The 14,712-nt window shown below is 61.4% G+C and overlaps 1 protein-coding gene across 1 annotated transcript; it reads right to left on the bottom strand.

Moving 5' to 3' along the window:
- Positions 1-229: 229 nt before the first annotated feature.
- On the bottom strand, positions 230-9,665 carry FSCN1 (fascin actin-bundling protein 1). The gene is made up of 5 exons (XM_052662706.1): positions 8,729-9,665; positions 2,457-2,613; positions 2,248-2,369; positions 1,814-1,981; positions 230-1,531 (listed from the first exon to the last, which is right to left on the bottom strand). The coding sequence occupies exons 1-5, from the start codon at positions 9,558-9,560 to the stop codon at positions 1,329-1,331; spliced, it is 1,482 nt and encodes a 493-aa protein (XP_052518666.1). The 5' UTR covers positions 9,561-9,665; the 3' UTR covers positions 230-1,328.
- Positions 9,666-14,712: the final 5,047 nt, after the last annotated feature.

Below are 14,712 nucleotides of genomic sequence, written 5' to 3'. Positions count from 1 at the left end.
GCGGTCTGGTGGTGTGGATGGACGCACTGGAGGCCTTTTCAGTATGGAAAGGGGCGGCCCAAGCCTCCATGCTCTAATCAAGGCACACCTGCCCAGGTGTGCTGGTTTGTGTGGGCTTGACCTCTAACCCCTAAACGTGCAGGAGTCGGGTTCTCCGGCCCACCCCTCCTGTCTGCCTTCATCCCGGCGCGCGCGCGCGCGCACACACACACACACAGCCTCGGGGCTGCAGACTTGCGTTATTTTATTTTGCTCTTTCCAGTCTGAAGCTACTATCATGGGCGTTTAGAGTTATACAAATGACACTTACAAAAAATAAAAGACCAAGACACCCAGAGGGAGATGCATGGTGGACACTAACTGGAAGGGAGGGGAGCCGGCAGGGTCAGGGCTGGGAGCCACGGCAGGGGTTGGGGGGTGGGGGCTTCCAGGGGGCTCCCAGCTGAGGGTGAGGCCTAGCTTCATCCTGCCGAGACCCGGGAGTCTGGTCAGACAAGGAGCACCGACCACATGGGGTCCTGGCTGAGGCGGTGAGGGGCCCAGCACCACCAGGTGAGACTCGGGCCTGGGGCGGGCACTCGGGAGGGTGGGGCTGGAGAAACCCCCTGAGAAGGTAGGGGAGTTTGGATTCTGGGAGACACCCCGCTTACCCCACCACTAGTGGGAGGAGGGCGCAGAGGCCAGGAGAGGCCTCTGTCTCAAGACTCCCAAGCCCACTCATGGCTACAACCAGGCTTGCCTGGGGCTCCTCCAGCAGTAACATTTCATTAAAAAAAAAATACTGATTTGGTCATTTTCTGCTTCCAGTCAGGCCAGAGGGAAAGCAAAGAGAGACAGGGGCAGGGTCCCGGGATCACAGCAGGGTGTGCAGGGGCAGGAGCCAGCCCCAACCTGTGAGATGCAAGCGGGGGCCACCAACAGGCCTGGGGCAAGAGCGTGGCTCCTGGGGGGGCAGGGAGGATCAGGAGGGGACAGGAGATTCCAGTTACGCACCCCGCCATTCCGGGGGGCGGGGGCTCGGGAAGGCCTCCCAGCTCCCCCGCTCCTCCTTGGCCTCTTTGGGGAAATAAGGCTCAGAGTCATCTGAGGTCAGGAGAGAGAAGTTCCAGCCTCGCCCAGGGCACATAAGAGAGGGCAGAGGGCCGGGACAGCCCGCCCAGGGCCAGGTCAGAGTACCGACCTGCCCAGGGGACGACCGGTGAGGGCACCGTTTGCTCTGGGTTTCCAGTTTGAAAGGCAAGGGACTCGCCACCCACAGCAGAGCCCCCAGGAGAAGAGAGTTAACGGGGGGCGGGGGCGGGGCAGGGAGGGGGCCACGGGCGTGGGACCTAGTACTCCCACAGCGTGGTGGGGTCGATGGTGTCGGCACAGGCCTTCAGGACCCCCGCGTGGTCCCCCTTCAGGTAGTGCCCGCCCACCTTGATGGCCACCTTGTTGTAGTCGCAGAACTCCAGGAAGAAGTCCACCGGGCTGTCGCTACTGCTGGTCACCGACGAGTCATTGCCCACCATCCAGTACTTGCCTGTGGAGTCTGCAGAGGCACAGGGGGGACCCCGTCAGGCCCTGCCTCAGGCTCTGCCCCCTACCCTCCAATCACGGCTCCCAGAGTGCGGCTGGGGTCTGCCCTGTCCACCCACGTGGATGGATGGAGCACCTCCTGGAGCCCTCTGTCTGGCATGGTCTCCCTCCTGTACCCACGAGAGCGGCTGGAGCTCCCACGTGGGGCCTGGAATGGTCCAAGCCATGTCAGAGGGTCAAGTGGGGCGCACAGGCGGGGGGTGCCCTGCCCAGTCCCACCCACAGGGGCACCTGCCTTTGATGTTGTAGGCACCGTCTCGGAACTCCAGCTGGAAGACGTCATAGTTGGAGCGGTTGGCGTCCAGGGTGCCCGTGACCTTGCGGCAGCCGATGAAGCCGTGCTCCCCACGGAACACGATGATGGGCCGGTTGATCAGCTTCATGAGGAAGAGCTCCGAGTCCCCTGTCCCAAGAAGTGGGAAAGGCAGTGAGCCTCAGGGAGGTGGGGGCAGGGGGCTGGGAGTGCGACGCCCAGGGTGTGTGTGGCTCAGAGAGGGACAGCAGGAGCCTAGAGTCACACAGCATGCCAGTCCTGGGGGAGGCAAGGTGGGGGCAGCCTGGGAGGACGCCCAGCACAGGACGGGCTTCCAGTGGGGTTGTTAAGTGACCATGGCATAGTGAGACCCCGCCCCAGGGAACTGCGGCTTGAGGTGTGCCCAAGGCGGCTACCTGCCGTCTCCACGGAGGCCGCCAGCTGGCCATTCTTCTTGGCCGTCACGAACTTGCCATTGGACGCACGCAGAATAATCCTCCGATCACGCCACTCGATGTCAAAGTAGCATCTGGCGTCCCTGGGGTGGGGTGGGGGACAGGGTCAGGAGAGGTGCCCCCCTCCACAGAAGGGCCGGCGTGGCCGAGCGCGGGCAGCGGGCACTCACTTGGTGGAGGCGGTGGACTGCACACCCCCGGTGGTCGTCAGTGTCCAGTACTTGCCCGAGTGGGTGCGGAAGGCGCATTTTTTGGTGTCGCGGTCAATCTCCAGTTGGAAGGTCTCTTGGTCGGTCTCTTCGTCCTGATTGGCCGACAGGTCCATACCTGCGGGGAGAGCCTCCAGCTAGGACCAGGGACCCCTGCTCCCCCGTTCTGGCTGACCCTCAGCCCTGCCCTCACACACCAGTACAGTGGGAGGCGGAGGGGCTACTGAGAACGCACCACACGGCTCAGACCCCTCGGCCTCCACATCAGAGGGAGAACCCAGGACCCTGGGCTGGACCAGTTAAGGACCAAAGCCTGCCAAGTCCACTTACACATCACTCTCTCTGATTACAGAGGTAAAACTCTGCAACAAACCAGATGGAAGAAGACACTGTAGAGCCAACCAGGAGAATCCGAATGTGGCCTGGGGTTAGGGGGGAAGGGTTCATTACTGCTAATCTTGTTGTCAATATGTAAGAGGATGCCTTGCTGTTTATAGAGACACAGGCAAAGATTTCGAGATGAAATGCCCGGATGTCTGGGTTCTACAGGAAGTACAAGCAAAAACAATGAATGGAGGCCCAGGGAGCTGGGATGGCAGCGGGGGGGTTGCTACACGGCAGTTCATTGTTCCCTCCTGCTTCTGTGTACGTGTAGAAGTTCAAAGAGCAATTGCACACGCTCCTTTCAGGAAATCTAGCAAACTCCTCTAAAAGCGCAGTCACACACACCCCCATGCCCACAGCACCCCCGGAGAGCCTCTGTGAACGCTGGGCGACCACAGCCTCCTAACCGTTTCTGCTGCATTCACACACGCGTTTTCTTGACCTTAAAGTGCATGTGGGCGGCAGATCGCGATTTGCACATGACCTGCCTAACCCCTTCACACGTGTCCACGTCCTGAAATTGTCTGTGAAGGGGGTGGCTTCCGGGGTTTTGTTCCCACTAGCTGCAGCCTCATCGCTTTTGCACACCTGTGTGGACTCCTCCAGCTAAAACCTGCAATGCGACCTTTGGTCACAACCACACGTTCAGGTCCCCAAGCACCGTGGGTCTAAAAGCCCCACCGTCGGGTGAGGTGGGCCTCCAGGCCTTTATGAAGCCGGGGCCAGTGGCAGGCACCCTTTCAGATGAGAGGAGGCTGGCGGGTGGCAAAGTCTGGGGGCTGGGTGCCACACCCCTGGCCCAGGACCCCTTCTTGGTTCTCCAGGCACCACCCAGAGGGCCTGACAGGTGTCAGCCCTGTGCTGACCAGGTCTCATGTCCCATGTCAGCGCCACCCTGCCTCACAAGAGAGGGAGACAGAGAAATAGTGCCCTTGCCCAAGGTCACCCAGGGAGAAAGCTAGGGGTCCCCGGGCTCTCGGGAGGAGAAGGGGGCAAACTCCGGCCTCGTGCCAAGCCCTGTCCCCCAGCCTTCCCTCCCCTCTCTGGACTGGTGGCCGCGGCCTCCACGGGTCACCCTGAACAGACGCTCACCACTGCTGGGCTCGAACCCCCAGCCCCTCGGGATCCCCTAAGCCCCAGTGTCAGGGATCAGCTGTCTACTCAGGCCCCGGGGTGGGGGTGAGCGCCACCCACCATGACACCCCCCACGGAGCACCAGGCAAGGAGCAGCGAGGGCGGGGCCTGCTGGGGCGCCCAGTCCCCAATAGGCAGGCCGTCCTGGGGCCACGCCCAGCATGCGGGGCTGGGCTCCCTCCTGGCTCAGACCCGTCCAGCCAGCCTGCCCCACCCCACCTGCCAGGCCACGGGGCACCACGTGCCCCACGCATGCGAGCCCGGCTGATGGCAAGGAAAGAACAGGGGAGAAGCCTCGCCGGGCACACCTCAGCAGCAGAAAACGCAGAGAGGGCTCCCCAGGGAGAAAGGCAAAGGGGGCAAGGGAGGGCCATGAATGGCAGTCAGCCCTCCCGCGCTTGCCAGCCTACCTGCTGGTACACAAGGCGCACACCAGGCTCAGGCCAGACACGCCCGGGGGCCCTTCTCCAGGAGACTCCAGGTCCCGAGCGCTCAGCCAGCCCCGCACCCCTGCTCCTTCCATTAACTTTGTACCCCTGGGGAGTACAAAGCAAGACTCTGAAGCGGTGGGTCCCTGCCCCGGGCCACACGACGACCACCGCCGTCTGCTCAGCCACTCAGACCCCGTCCGAGGTCCAGTCTGTGTCCAGTCCTGGAACTGGTGTGATCGACAGGCCTAGGCCAGCGAGCAAGGTACTCAAAGTTGGGGCCAGGAGCCTTGCGTGAGCACCGTACCTCCCAGCCTCAGTTTCCCTCTCTGTCAACCCAGCTCCGTCCTGCCAGGAGATTGAAAGCACAGAGGGGCCTGATGCCAAATAGACACCGGGTATTCTGCCCCCAACAGGAGGAACGGTTTCCTCCCTCGGCATACTTTCCAGGAGGAGGGAAAGTGTCCACTGCATCCAGGGGGGCCCATCCTGGCTCCAAGGCCCTGCCCTGACGGGAAAGGCCCCACTCGGCCTTGGGAGTCTCTAATTAGAGCTGGGTTACTATGGGAACAGGGTTTTCTTCGGGATTTTTCTTTTCATCAACAGCAGCACAGAAAGCGTGAGTCACAGGCCCACTGGAGCCCCGAGAAGTAAGGAGAGGGATGCGGGGGTTCACCAGAGTCGACAGGCACATCCCCGCACCCCGGAGACGCCAGGCCCCCACCCTGCCTGCAGCAGACCCCATGGTCTCATCCCCCCACAGCCTTAGCCATCCCCAAATCCCCTGGATGGTAAAAAATCGGGCGCTCTCCACCACCCCATTCAGTTTAAGGGAGGGAGCCCAGAAGCTTCTGTGCCCTCACCTCACTTCTCCTTGCTGTCAACTCTTGCCACTACCTGACCACCTTAAATTCCTACTCCATCCTTACACGAGTTGTTCCCTGGGGCCAATGTGACCTGCCTTATCAAGAGAACTCTTACACATCCTACAAGGCCCAGCTCGTCCAGCCCTTCCTCACCCCAGCCAGCCAGCCTCACCTTCAAGAGCTGGGGCTGGGCACTTCCTGAGCACAGAGACCCCAGGGCACAGCTGGCCAGAGGCAAAGGGCCTATGAGATCAGGTGGGAACTGTGCTGAGGCTCCGCCCAGGGTCTGGCTGGAGCCCAGGGCAGTGTGTGCGGGTGTTAGTCGCTCAGTCGTGTCCAGCTCTTTGCAACCCACCATGGACTGTGGCCCGCCAGGCTCCTCTGTCCATGGGATTCTCCAGGGAAGAAGATTGGAGTGGGTTGCCATGCCCTTCTCCAGGGGATCTTCTTGACCCAGGGATCAAACCTAAGTCTCCAGCATTGCAGGCAGATACCTTACCATCTGAGCCACCAGGGAAGCGGAGCCCACAGCAGGCAGGCGCCAAAGGAGCTTGAATATGGCTCACTTGGCGGCCCTGCCTGTGTGATCACCACGAACCCGCTTCCCAGGACCTGGGGTGGATGTATGCCATCTGCCTTGTCACAGCAGCTCTCAGGACCCCCACGCCCTGGTGGCCGACCCTGCCTCTAACGGCGGCTGCAATGACCCCCTCCCAGAAATACGGTCTGGCCGCAAAGAACGTGCCCAGGTTTAGCCCTTTACAGATGGGGAGACTGAGGCCGGAGAGCAGCTTGCAGCTTCAGCAGGAAGCACCCCACCCGCACGGGGCCCTGGCTGCTGGGATGACTCACATCCCCCGCCAGCAAAACCTAGGAGGCTCCTCCTTCCTGGCCCGTGTTTCCCAACATGTGTCTGTAGGAGCCGCCTCCGCCTCCCTGCCACGCAGGCCTGTCCAAAATGGCCTCTGCAGGCACGCCCCCCCAAACCCCCCGCATCACCCTCCATCCCGCCAGGGAGACCCGACATCAGAACGGACCCCAGAACCTGAAGCCAAGGCAGCTCCAACCTTGGCCCCCAGAGCTCCCTCCTCTTTAAACACATGGATGAGCCCGCGGCTCTCCTGCTGCAATTTCCGGCAGCTCCTCTTGCCCCATCCGCCTGAATCACAGCATGACACCCCCAGCGAGCCTCACTTAAAGGAGAGGGTGTTTGTCCAGGCTCGCCACCTGGTACCTGCCAAAAATACCCCAGGCTCTCTCTGCCCCTTCCTGGCCCCAGAGGGCTCCTGCCAGTCTTTCCCAGGGAAGGGACGGGACGCAGCTGGCAAGCACAGAGCATCCTTCACTGATAAGCTCCACTCTGGGTCCTGCAGCCCTGCTGGCTGACCCAGACCCGTGAACCAACCTCATGAGCTGCTCTCTGCCAGCACTGGGCTTTCTGCTCCTCTCTGCTCGGGGCCTTTGCATGAGCTGTGCTCCGTGTCCACAACACTGTCCCACACACCTGATACAGCCCACCTTCGGTTCACCCTCAGGTCAGGTCAAATGTCCTCCCCAGAAAGGGACCTCTCCCATCTAACCCGGGGCCCTCACGGACTGCCTGCAGTCCCAGACACCTCTGTTGCCCAAGATGTGGCTCATGTCCCAACGAGGACACAGCGCCCGGCAGGGAAGGCGCCTCGACGTGCCCACTTGCTCACCACTCAGGCCTCAGCATGCCTCACTTGCTAGGGGCTCAGTGTTTGTGGAGTGGGTGAGGAGTCCTGCCCCACCTAGTGCTGTATGAGACTGGAGAGGGGAGACCCTGTGGTCCCCAGAGGCTGGGAGGCATCAGAGGGTCCAGATGAGGGCCCTTTCTGGATTCAAACCCAGTTCTGCCTGCCACATACTTGCTGTGTGACCTTGGGCACAGGGGTTCTCCTCTCTGGGCCTAAACCCGCTCATCTGCAGGATGGAAGAAGCTTGGCCCACTTCACTCCACAGCCTGCAACCTTGGGCGGGAGCTGCCACGAGGCTGCAACCTCCTGGGCAGAGTCCATACCTCCAAAGGGTGGTCCTCAGGAGAAAGGGGGCCATTGCCTGGGGTTCCCACCCAGCTATCTCTGGAGGCCAAGGTCCAACTTCCTGTCTGGAGGGAGCAAGACACCCAGAGGTTCTCCTGGGGGGGAAGGAACAGACTGCCTTCTGGGCCAAAGAAGGGGCAAGGGCGCCAGAAGGAAGAGAAGCCGCCCGGGGGAGAATCTGAGTCGGGAAAGAGGGGCCTCATTCTGGCGCGCAGGCCAGTAGGAAATGGCCAGGCCAACGGGAGGCCCCGGGAAAGGACGTGTCGAGTTGCAGCCAGCTGTTCCAGGCGGGAGTCTTAGGGGGTGGGTTTACTCGAGGAAGGGGGCGCTTTCCGAGGGTGCCGGGCTGGGGTCTCCGGGCTCACTCTGGGACCGCTCTCGGGCACCCACGGAGGAGAGCGCACCGGCCGGGAGCCGCAGGGCGGGGTACCTGGCGGGCAGCCATCCTCGCCACGCCGCCCTGGACCTGGGCGCGAGCAGGGAGGCCGCCTCCTGGGGCGGCTTCGAACGGAGCACCCAGCCCCGGGGGCGGCGCGGGGTTCCCAGCAGGGGGGACCTGCAGAAAGCCGACTCCCTCCCCGCCCAGCCTCATCTGGTTTTCTCATCCGCAGAGACCAAGCAGGACAAAGGGGGCGAGGGAGGGCCCTGTCGAGGAGCCCGCCCCCTGCTCACAAAGGCCGCGGCCTCAAGCGCGGGGCGGACGCGGGAGGAGGGGCTGGGGGGGAAGGGCAGACACTCGGGGCGCCCCCCTCCAGCAGAGGCCAACCCCTCCCAGCAGCCAGAGTGGGTGGAGAGCGGCCCAGCCCCGGGGGAGGTGGACGCGCACCCTGCGGAGACCAAAGGACCCCCATCCCGCCCGCGAAAGGCCGACCTTAGGGAGCGCGGGCGCGCCCCGCGCCGGGGGAGACCCCTCGCTCCGCCCTGGAACTGAAGACCCACTAACGGGGGGGGCGGGAAGGACACGAGGCACCGGGCGAGGGGCGTCCCCTCCCCCAGAGCTGGGCCCACTGAGCCTAGGAATCCGCACAAGTCGGGAAGACCCAGACTGAGCAGGGGGTGCGAGGGTGGCACCCGGGGCGGGGCCTAAGCGCGGCCTAGGGAGCCCCAAGCCCAAGGCGGAGTGGGGGCCGCTCCACGGCCCCCAGAGATGGGCAAAGCCCCACCCCTCGCCCCTTCCTCGGGATCGGAGCTCATGCCCTGCGGCCGGGTAGGGTGGCCTGCGCGCCCACTGGGGGCGCACCGGGCGTCGCTCGGGACTGCCGCGGGCAAGGAAGGGCGGGAGGCGGTGGGGACGGGGGTGGGGTGGGGTGCGCTTTGTGCAAGGCCCGGAAGAGGCGAGGGACGGCGTCCCCACTCACCCTGGCGCGTGGACACGTTCCTCTCGTTGGCCGCCTGCAGCACGACCTGGGCGCAGCTCTGCTCCAGGGCGAAGAGCTCGTCCTTGCCCACCTTGGTGGCCTTGCCCGCCTTGAGCGTGCCGCTGGGCCCCGACGGCGCCAGGTAGCGGCCCTCGCAGTCGCGGAAGGCCACCTTGCCGGAGCGGAACTCCAGCGTGTAGCCGGTGGCGGGCTCAGGATGCGCCACCAGGCGCCCGTCGTGGCGCAGGAAGCGGTGGTCGGCCGTCTGCAAGCTGTAGCGCTGATCCTGGAAGGCCAGCGTGATGAGCGAGTCGACGCCCCAGGGCACGTCGCGGTCCACCGAGATCTCGTCGGCCGGCCGCGCGCCCAGGTGCGCGTAGCGCTTGCGGGCCAGGCTGTAGATGTTGACCTGCGGGTGCATAGCGATGTGCACGCTCCACTTCTCGGCCGGCGACACGGTCTGAGCGAAGCACGACAGGCGGTCCTCGGTGCCGCCGAAATAGCGCCGGTGCGCCTCGGACTGCAGCGACCAGCGGCCGTCGTCGTGCGCCACGATGAGAAAGCGGCAGTCGGCGCCCGGCGCCTCGTGCTCGCAGGTCACGTTGCCGTCCTTGTCGGCCGCCAGGTAGCGGCCCAGGTGGCTGCGGAGGCACACGGCGGCGCTGCCCGCCTCGTCGGGCGGCTGCTCCAGCGTCCAGATCTGCTTCTTCTTCAGGCTGCTGGCCGAGGCGTTCACTTTGAACCCGAACGTCTCGGCCGTCAGGTACTTGTTGCTGCAGTTGATGAGCCCGAACTGGATCTGCAGGGCCTCGGCCGTGCCGTTGGCGGTCATGGTGGCGGCTGGAGGCGGGCCGGCGCGGCCCGGGCGGTCGGTGGCGGGTCCCGGCGGCGGTGCCCTGCTTCTTTGTTAGGCGGCGGCCGAGGCCGTGCGCGCACCCTCAGCAGCGGCTTTACAAAGCCGGCTTGCGGCGCCCGAGCCCCTTTATAGGCGGGGTGACGTCAGCGCCGCCAGGCCCCGCCCCCGCCCCGCCCCGCCCCGCGGCTCGCCGAGCCGGGGGCGCGCGGGCCGAGCCAGCGAGTGGCGCGGGGAGCCCGGAGGGGCGCGGGCGGCAGCTGCGCTCGCAGCGGCCGCTCCTTCTGCACCGCCGGCCTCTGCAGTCCCCCCTACTTGGGGCCACCGCCCCCTTCCCCCCAATACCAAAGCCCCACCCTCGCGGCCCCGCAGCCTGAGGGCTCGCCCAGAGCAGGGGACCCCTCGGAGGCCCCCCCAACCCCAAGCCCAGTCGGGAGGAAGGCCCGAGTCAGATTAGAGGTTGTGGATTAGAGACCTCGGAAACCACGGAGCTCATCAGGACTAGCGGAGCGCTCCGGAGGCTCCTGGAGGAGGTGGACTTAGCGCAGAGCCTTGAAGGAGCAGAGAGGGGACTCTCCAAGTGCCTGTGGGCGGAAGGGTGGGCGCAGGCCAGGAGCTGGGAAGGCGTCTGCCGACCCCAACTCACCCAACCCAGGCTCTGCAGCCTCCAAAGCGGGGTCTGTGGTTCCCCGAAGCGTCCCTCCCAGAACACTGCCCGGAAAGGCACCCTCCCTCCCGGGGGTCCAGGCACCTAGCCCCACTGGCCCAAATCGGTCTCCGGAGTAGTAACGGCGTTCCCATCCCGAGGCGGCAGAGGTCACAGGGTTCCGGTGAGGTTCACAGGCATAGAGCGAGTTGCTGTTCCATCACTTGGTCGTGTCCAACTCTTTGCGACCCCATGGGCTGCAGCACGCCAGACATCCCCGTTCTTCACTATAGAGTGAGTAGCGAGCCCTTTTATGGAGCAGGTAAGAGATGTGCTAGGACTCAGGAAGGACAGCTCTAAGGGGGCAACCCGCGACTCCAACCCCAGGGGCCAGCACGCTTCCCATTCTGTACCCACCCCCAGGTCCCACTGCACTGGACTCTGAGCCTGGTACCCCAGAGGGGATATTTCCTACAGATGCCCATCCCCACCCCCACCCTGGAGAGGAGCACTTCCCTTTTCTGAGCATCTCCAAAGGCCAAGACTTTTGCTGGGACATTCCCCAGATGCCAGGCAAGCCCCTGGAATGCCAGCATGACCACAGGCTGCCCACAAGGTCTCGAGGCTAAAGGCAGAGGGCACTAAACTGGCTCCCGGGCTGGTTGGTTTGTGCCGCTGCCTCCCCCCAGGCAGCCTCCTCCAGGGGCTTTTATCTTCCAGGGTAATTCTGCGTTACCTTCCTGTTATTGTAGGTCAGGTAGGTTAACCAGCAGGGCCTTGAGCCCCAGACAGCCACTGCCCACAGCACCCCCTCCCGAAGCTCTGGAGGCTGAGAAGCCAAGTTTCTCATTTTGAAGTCGTCTGATAGGTGCTTCCCTGGTGGTGTGGTGACGAAGGATCCACCTGCCAGTGCAGGCGAACCTGAGTCTGTGGGTTTGATCCCTGGGTCGGGAAGATCCCCTGGAGGAGGAAATGGTGACCCACTCCAGTATTCTTGCCTGGAGAATCCCATGGACAGGGGAGCCTGGCAGGTTACAGTCCATGAGGTCGCAAAGAGTCGGATACAACTTTTAGTGACTAAACAATGACAAATAGGCTTGAAACCCAGGGTCTCCCTGGCAGTGTGACTATAGTCAAGTTACTTAACCTCTCTGAGCCTGTTTCGCCTTTTGTAGAAGAGAGGCAAATCCCTCATCTCAAGGTGGTCTGAAAGTCCCTGAGGACTTGGAGCTCAGACCCTGTCCTTGGCCACCCTCAGAACCCATTGCTATCCCCAAGATCCCCAAGAATCTCTGGCCAGCTGCCATGGCTCATAAGAGAGGATGCCGAATAACAGAAGGCTGGGGCAGCAGTCCCGTGCTGACAGCGAGGACTGGGATCTGCTGAGACGTGCCTGCTGTGGGGCTGGAGTTGGGGGCTCCTGCCTCTCAGTCAGGCCAGGGGTGGGAGTAGGTCCAGGCCTTCCCAGGTTATGCTTTTGATAGGTACAAAGACTGGAGAGCCCAGCTGGGTGGTAGCCCTGGCCTCTTGCACTGGGCTTCCTGTGGTCGAATGCACATCCTGGTCCTCAGTTTTTCCATCTCTAAAACGGGCATCATGATAGCGTCTGTCCCGGGAAAGAAGCTGAGAGGACAGGAGCCCACACACATGAATGGGGCCAAGGGGTTCCTGGGACGTGGCACTCAGTTTTCAAACCAGGAGGGTCTTGGGCAGATGGGGACAGGTTGGTGACTGCACACACCAGGCACCTAGATGACAGTGCCTGGCACATGGTCAGCGCTCATAAACACCAGCTGGTCCTGGGGACACAGACAGGCCAGACTCCCTCCAGCCCCCTAAAGTGAAAGAAAGTGAAGTCGCTCAGTTGTGTCCGACTCTTTGCGACCCCATGGACTAGTCTACCACACTCCTCCGTCCATGGGATTTTCCAGGTAAGGGTACTGGAGTGGGGTGCCATTTCCTTCTCCAGAGGATCTTCCCGAACCAGGGATCGAATCCAGGTCTCCCACATTGTAGGCAGACGCTTTACCATCTGAGCCACCAGGGAAGGTACAGCCCCTTAAGGCCCCCAGGAATTCCCAGGACCCTAGTCATATAGTCAGAGCGATGGTGGAGCACAGCTTTAGGATCACTTGGCCAGGAGCGCAAGCCTTGTGCCAATTTGCTGAATAAATTAACATCAGATAGAGCAATGCAGAGGATGGGACATAGAAAGGAAACCTTGGATTTCCCCGTGGACAAGGGCAGGCAGGTCAAATGAACAGAATCGAGACTGAGGCATCGGGGAGTCAGGTTAGTTAGTCCTGACACTGGGGATGGGAGGGGTGGGGAGGGGGCAATATATGAAGAATTGAGGTTAATTTCAACAGGCGTGGAGTTAAGTGATTATTATTTAATTTTTTCTGAATAGACAACACATTCACATAGTTCAAATATCCCCAAATCTAAAAAGGCCTTTGTCCTCCACCTCTCTCCACTCCCACCCCGCTACCTGCATAACTGCTATTAGGCTGTTTTCTCCTCCTTGAACTTCAAAGACAAGCAAACTCAGAATTTTTTTAAACTGGAGGATAACAGCTTTACAAAATTGTGTAAACCCACACTCCCGTGGGTCTCAAGCCTATTTGCTGTTGTTGTGTCCGACTCTTTTGTGACCCCATGGACTGTAGCCCACCAGGCTCCTCCATCGATGGGATTCTCCAGGGAAGAATACTGGAGTGGGTTGCCATACCCTTCTCCAAGGGATCTTCCTGACCCAGCGATCGAACCTGTGTCTCCTACATTGCGGGCAGATTCTTTACCACTGAGCCACCAGGGAAGCCCCTTAGATAAGGAGAAAGGAAAGCATCTCAGGGTTTTGTTTTTTTGTTAATTGAAGTTTAGTTAATTTACAATGCTGTTAGTTTCTGTTGTACACCAAAGTGATTCGGTCATACATATATATTTTCTCTTTTTAAAATATTCTTTTCCATTATGGTTTATCACAGGATTTTTTTAATTGAAGGATAATTGCTTTACAATGTGATGTCACTTTCCGCTGTACAAGAATGTGAATCAGTCGGGTTTTTAAAAATTATTCTTATTAGTTATTGCTGAAATGTCAATGTAGCAAGAAAATCTTAGGTCAGTTTAGCCGAAGAGCATTTTCAAAACTGCTTGTCTGCTCCGCACCCACGTTTCCTCCTCTCGCCTTCCCCGAGTGTCGGTTACAATGGGAGCCTCTGTGTCCCGTGCAGCCACACGGTCCTGTCCGCAGGCTCCACCTCAGGTCCCTCTGGGGAAAGACAGGAACACGGACACTGTGTCCCTGGGCCCCCCGGGAACCCAGGAGCCACCTGAACTGCCCGGAACGAGGGCATGGCCTGGGGAGAACGGATGTGCTTTGGCTGGGGCCGCTCCCAGGCTGGCCACCGGGCGCCCTCCTGCCTGGTCTGGGGAGGGAAACGAGGCCACCAGGAGGGGCTGCTCGGCCGGCCTGAGCCCAGGTCCCCGAGTCACAGAGACTCGGGCTCCTCCCCGCCCAACAGCCTCGGAGAATTTCTGAGCCTGCCCACCACGGACGGGAGGGGGCTGTCCCATCCCCGGTGCATCGCCCCACTGAAGTCACAGGAGAAGGGACGTCCCTGACTGTCCAGTGGTCAGGTCTTGGTGATTCCACCCCCAAGGGCCCGGGTTCGATCCCCGGTCGGGGAAGTAAGATCCCACAAGCCGCAACAAAACACTATGAAATGCCATGCTGCATGGGTTTTGCCTTAAGCTCTTCCAGACAGGGTGATGAGTACATGGGGATGACTTATGTGAGTCTCTCTCTTTTCCTTTTTGGCCCACTCAGCCTGGCTCTGACCAGGGATCAAACCCAGGTCCTCGGCAGGGCAAGCGGAGAGTCCCAAACATTGGGCCTCCAGGGAATTTCCGAGTCTCTACTTGAATAAATGTTTGGACATTCCCATAAAAAAAGTTTTAAACAGGGCTTCCCTGGTGGTGCAGTGGATAAGAATCCGCCTGCCAGTGCAGGTGAGGCGGGTTCAGTCCCTGTTCTGGGAGGACCCCGGATGCCATGAAGCCACTAAGGCCGTGCGCCGCCGCTACTGAGCCTGTGCCCGAGAGCCCGGGAGCCCCAGCTGCTGAAGCGCTTGCGGCTACAGCCCACGCTCTACAGCAGAAAGCAGCACCGCCAGGAGAAGCGCGCGCACCAAGCCAGCAGCGGGCCCCTCTCACCAGCACCAAGGGAAAGCCCGCCTGGGGCCATGAAGACCCAGCGCGGCCGAAGAAACCAAAAAATTACAGTTTTAGACAGGCACACTAAGAATAAAAATAAAATACCCCTCTCTCAGTCCCCTCTCTCCCAGAAAATCGTGGTGGTGGAGGCGGGGATAGAGAGGATATACTGATTGTGCCAGCAGGGAGGCCGCAGAAGGGATGCCATACTACGAATCCTGTGTCCGCCTGAAAGTTTCCGCAGCCATAATGGACCCAGACATTCTG

The sequence above is a fragment of the Budorcas taxicolor genome, chromosome 2, assembly GCF_023091745.1.
Source record: "Budorcas taxicolor isolate Tak-1 chromosome 2, Takin1.1, whole genome shotgun sequence".
Taxonomy (NCBI): Eukaryota; Metazoa; Chordata; class Mammalia; order Artiodactyla; family Bovidae; genus Budorcas; species Budorcas taxicolor.
The sequence above is the reverse complement of the archived record's forward strand: the minus strand, read 5'-3'. Positions and strand labels throughout refer to the sequence as shown.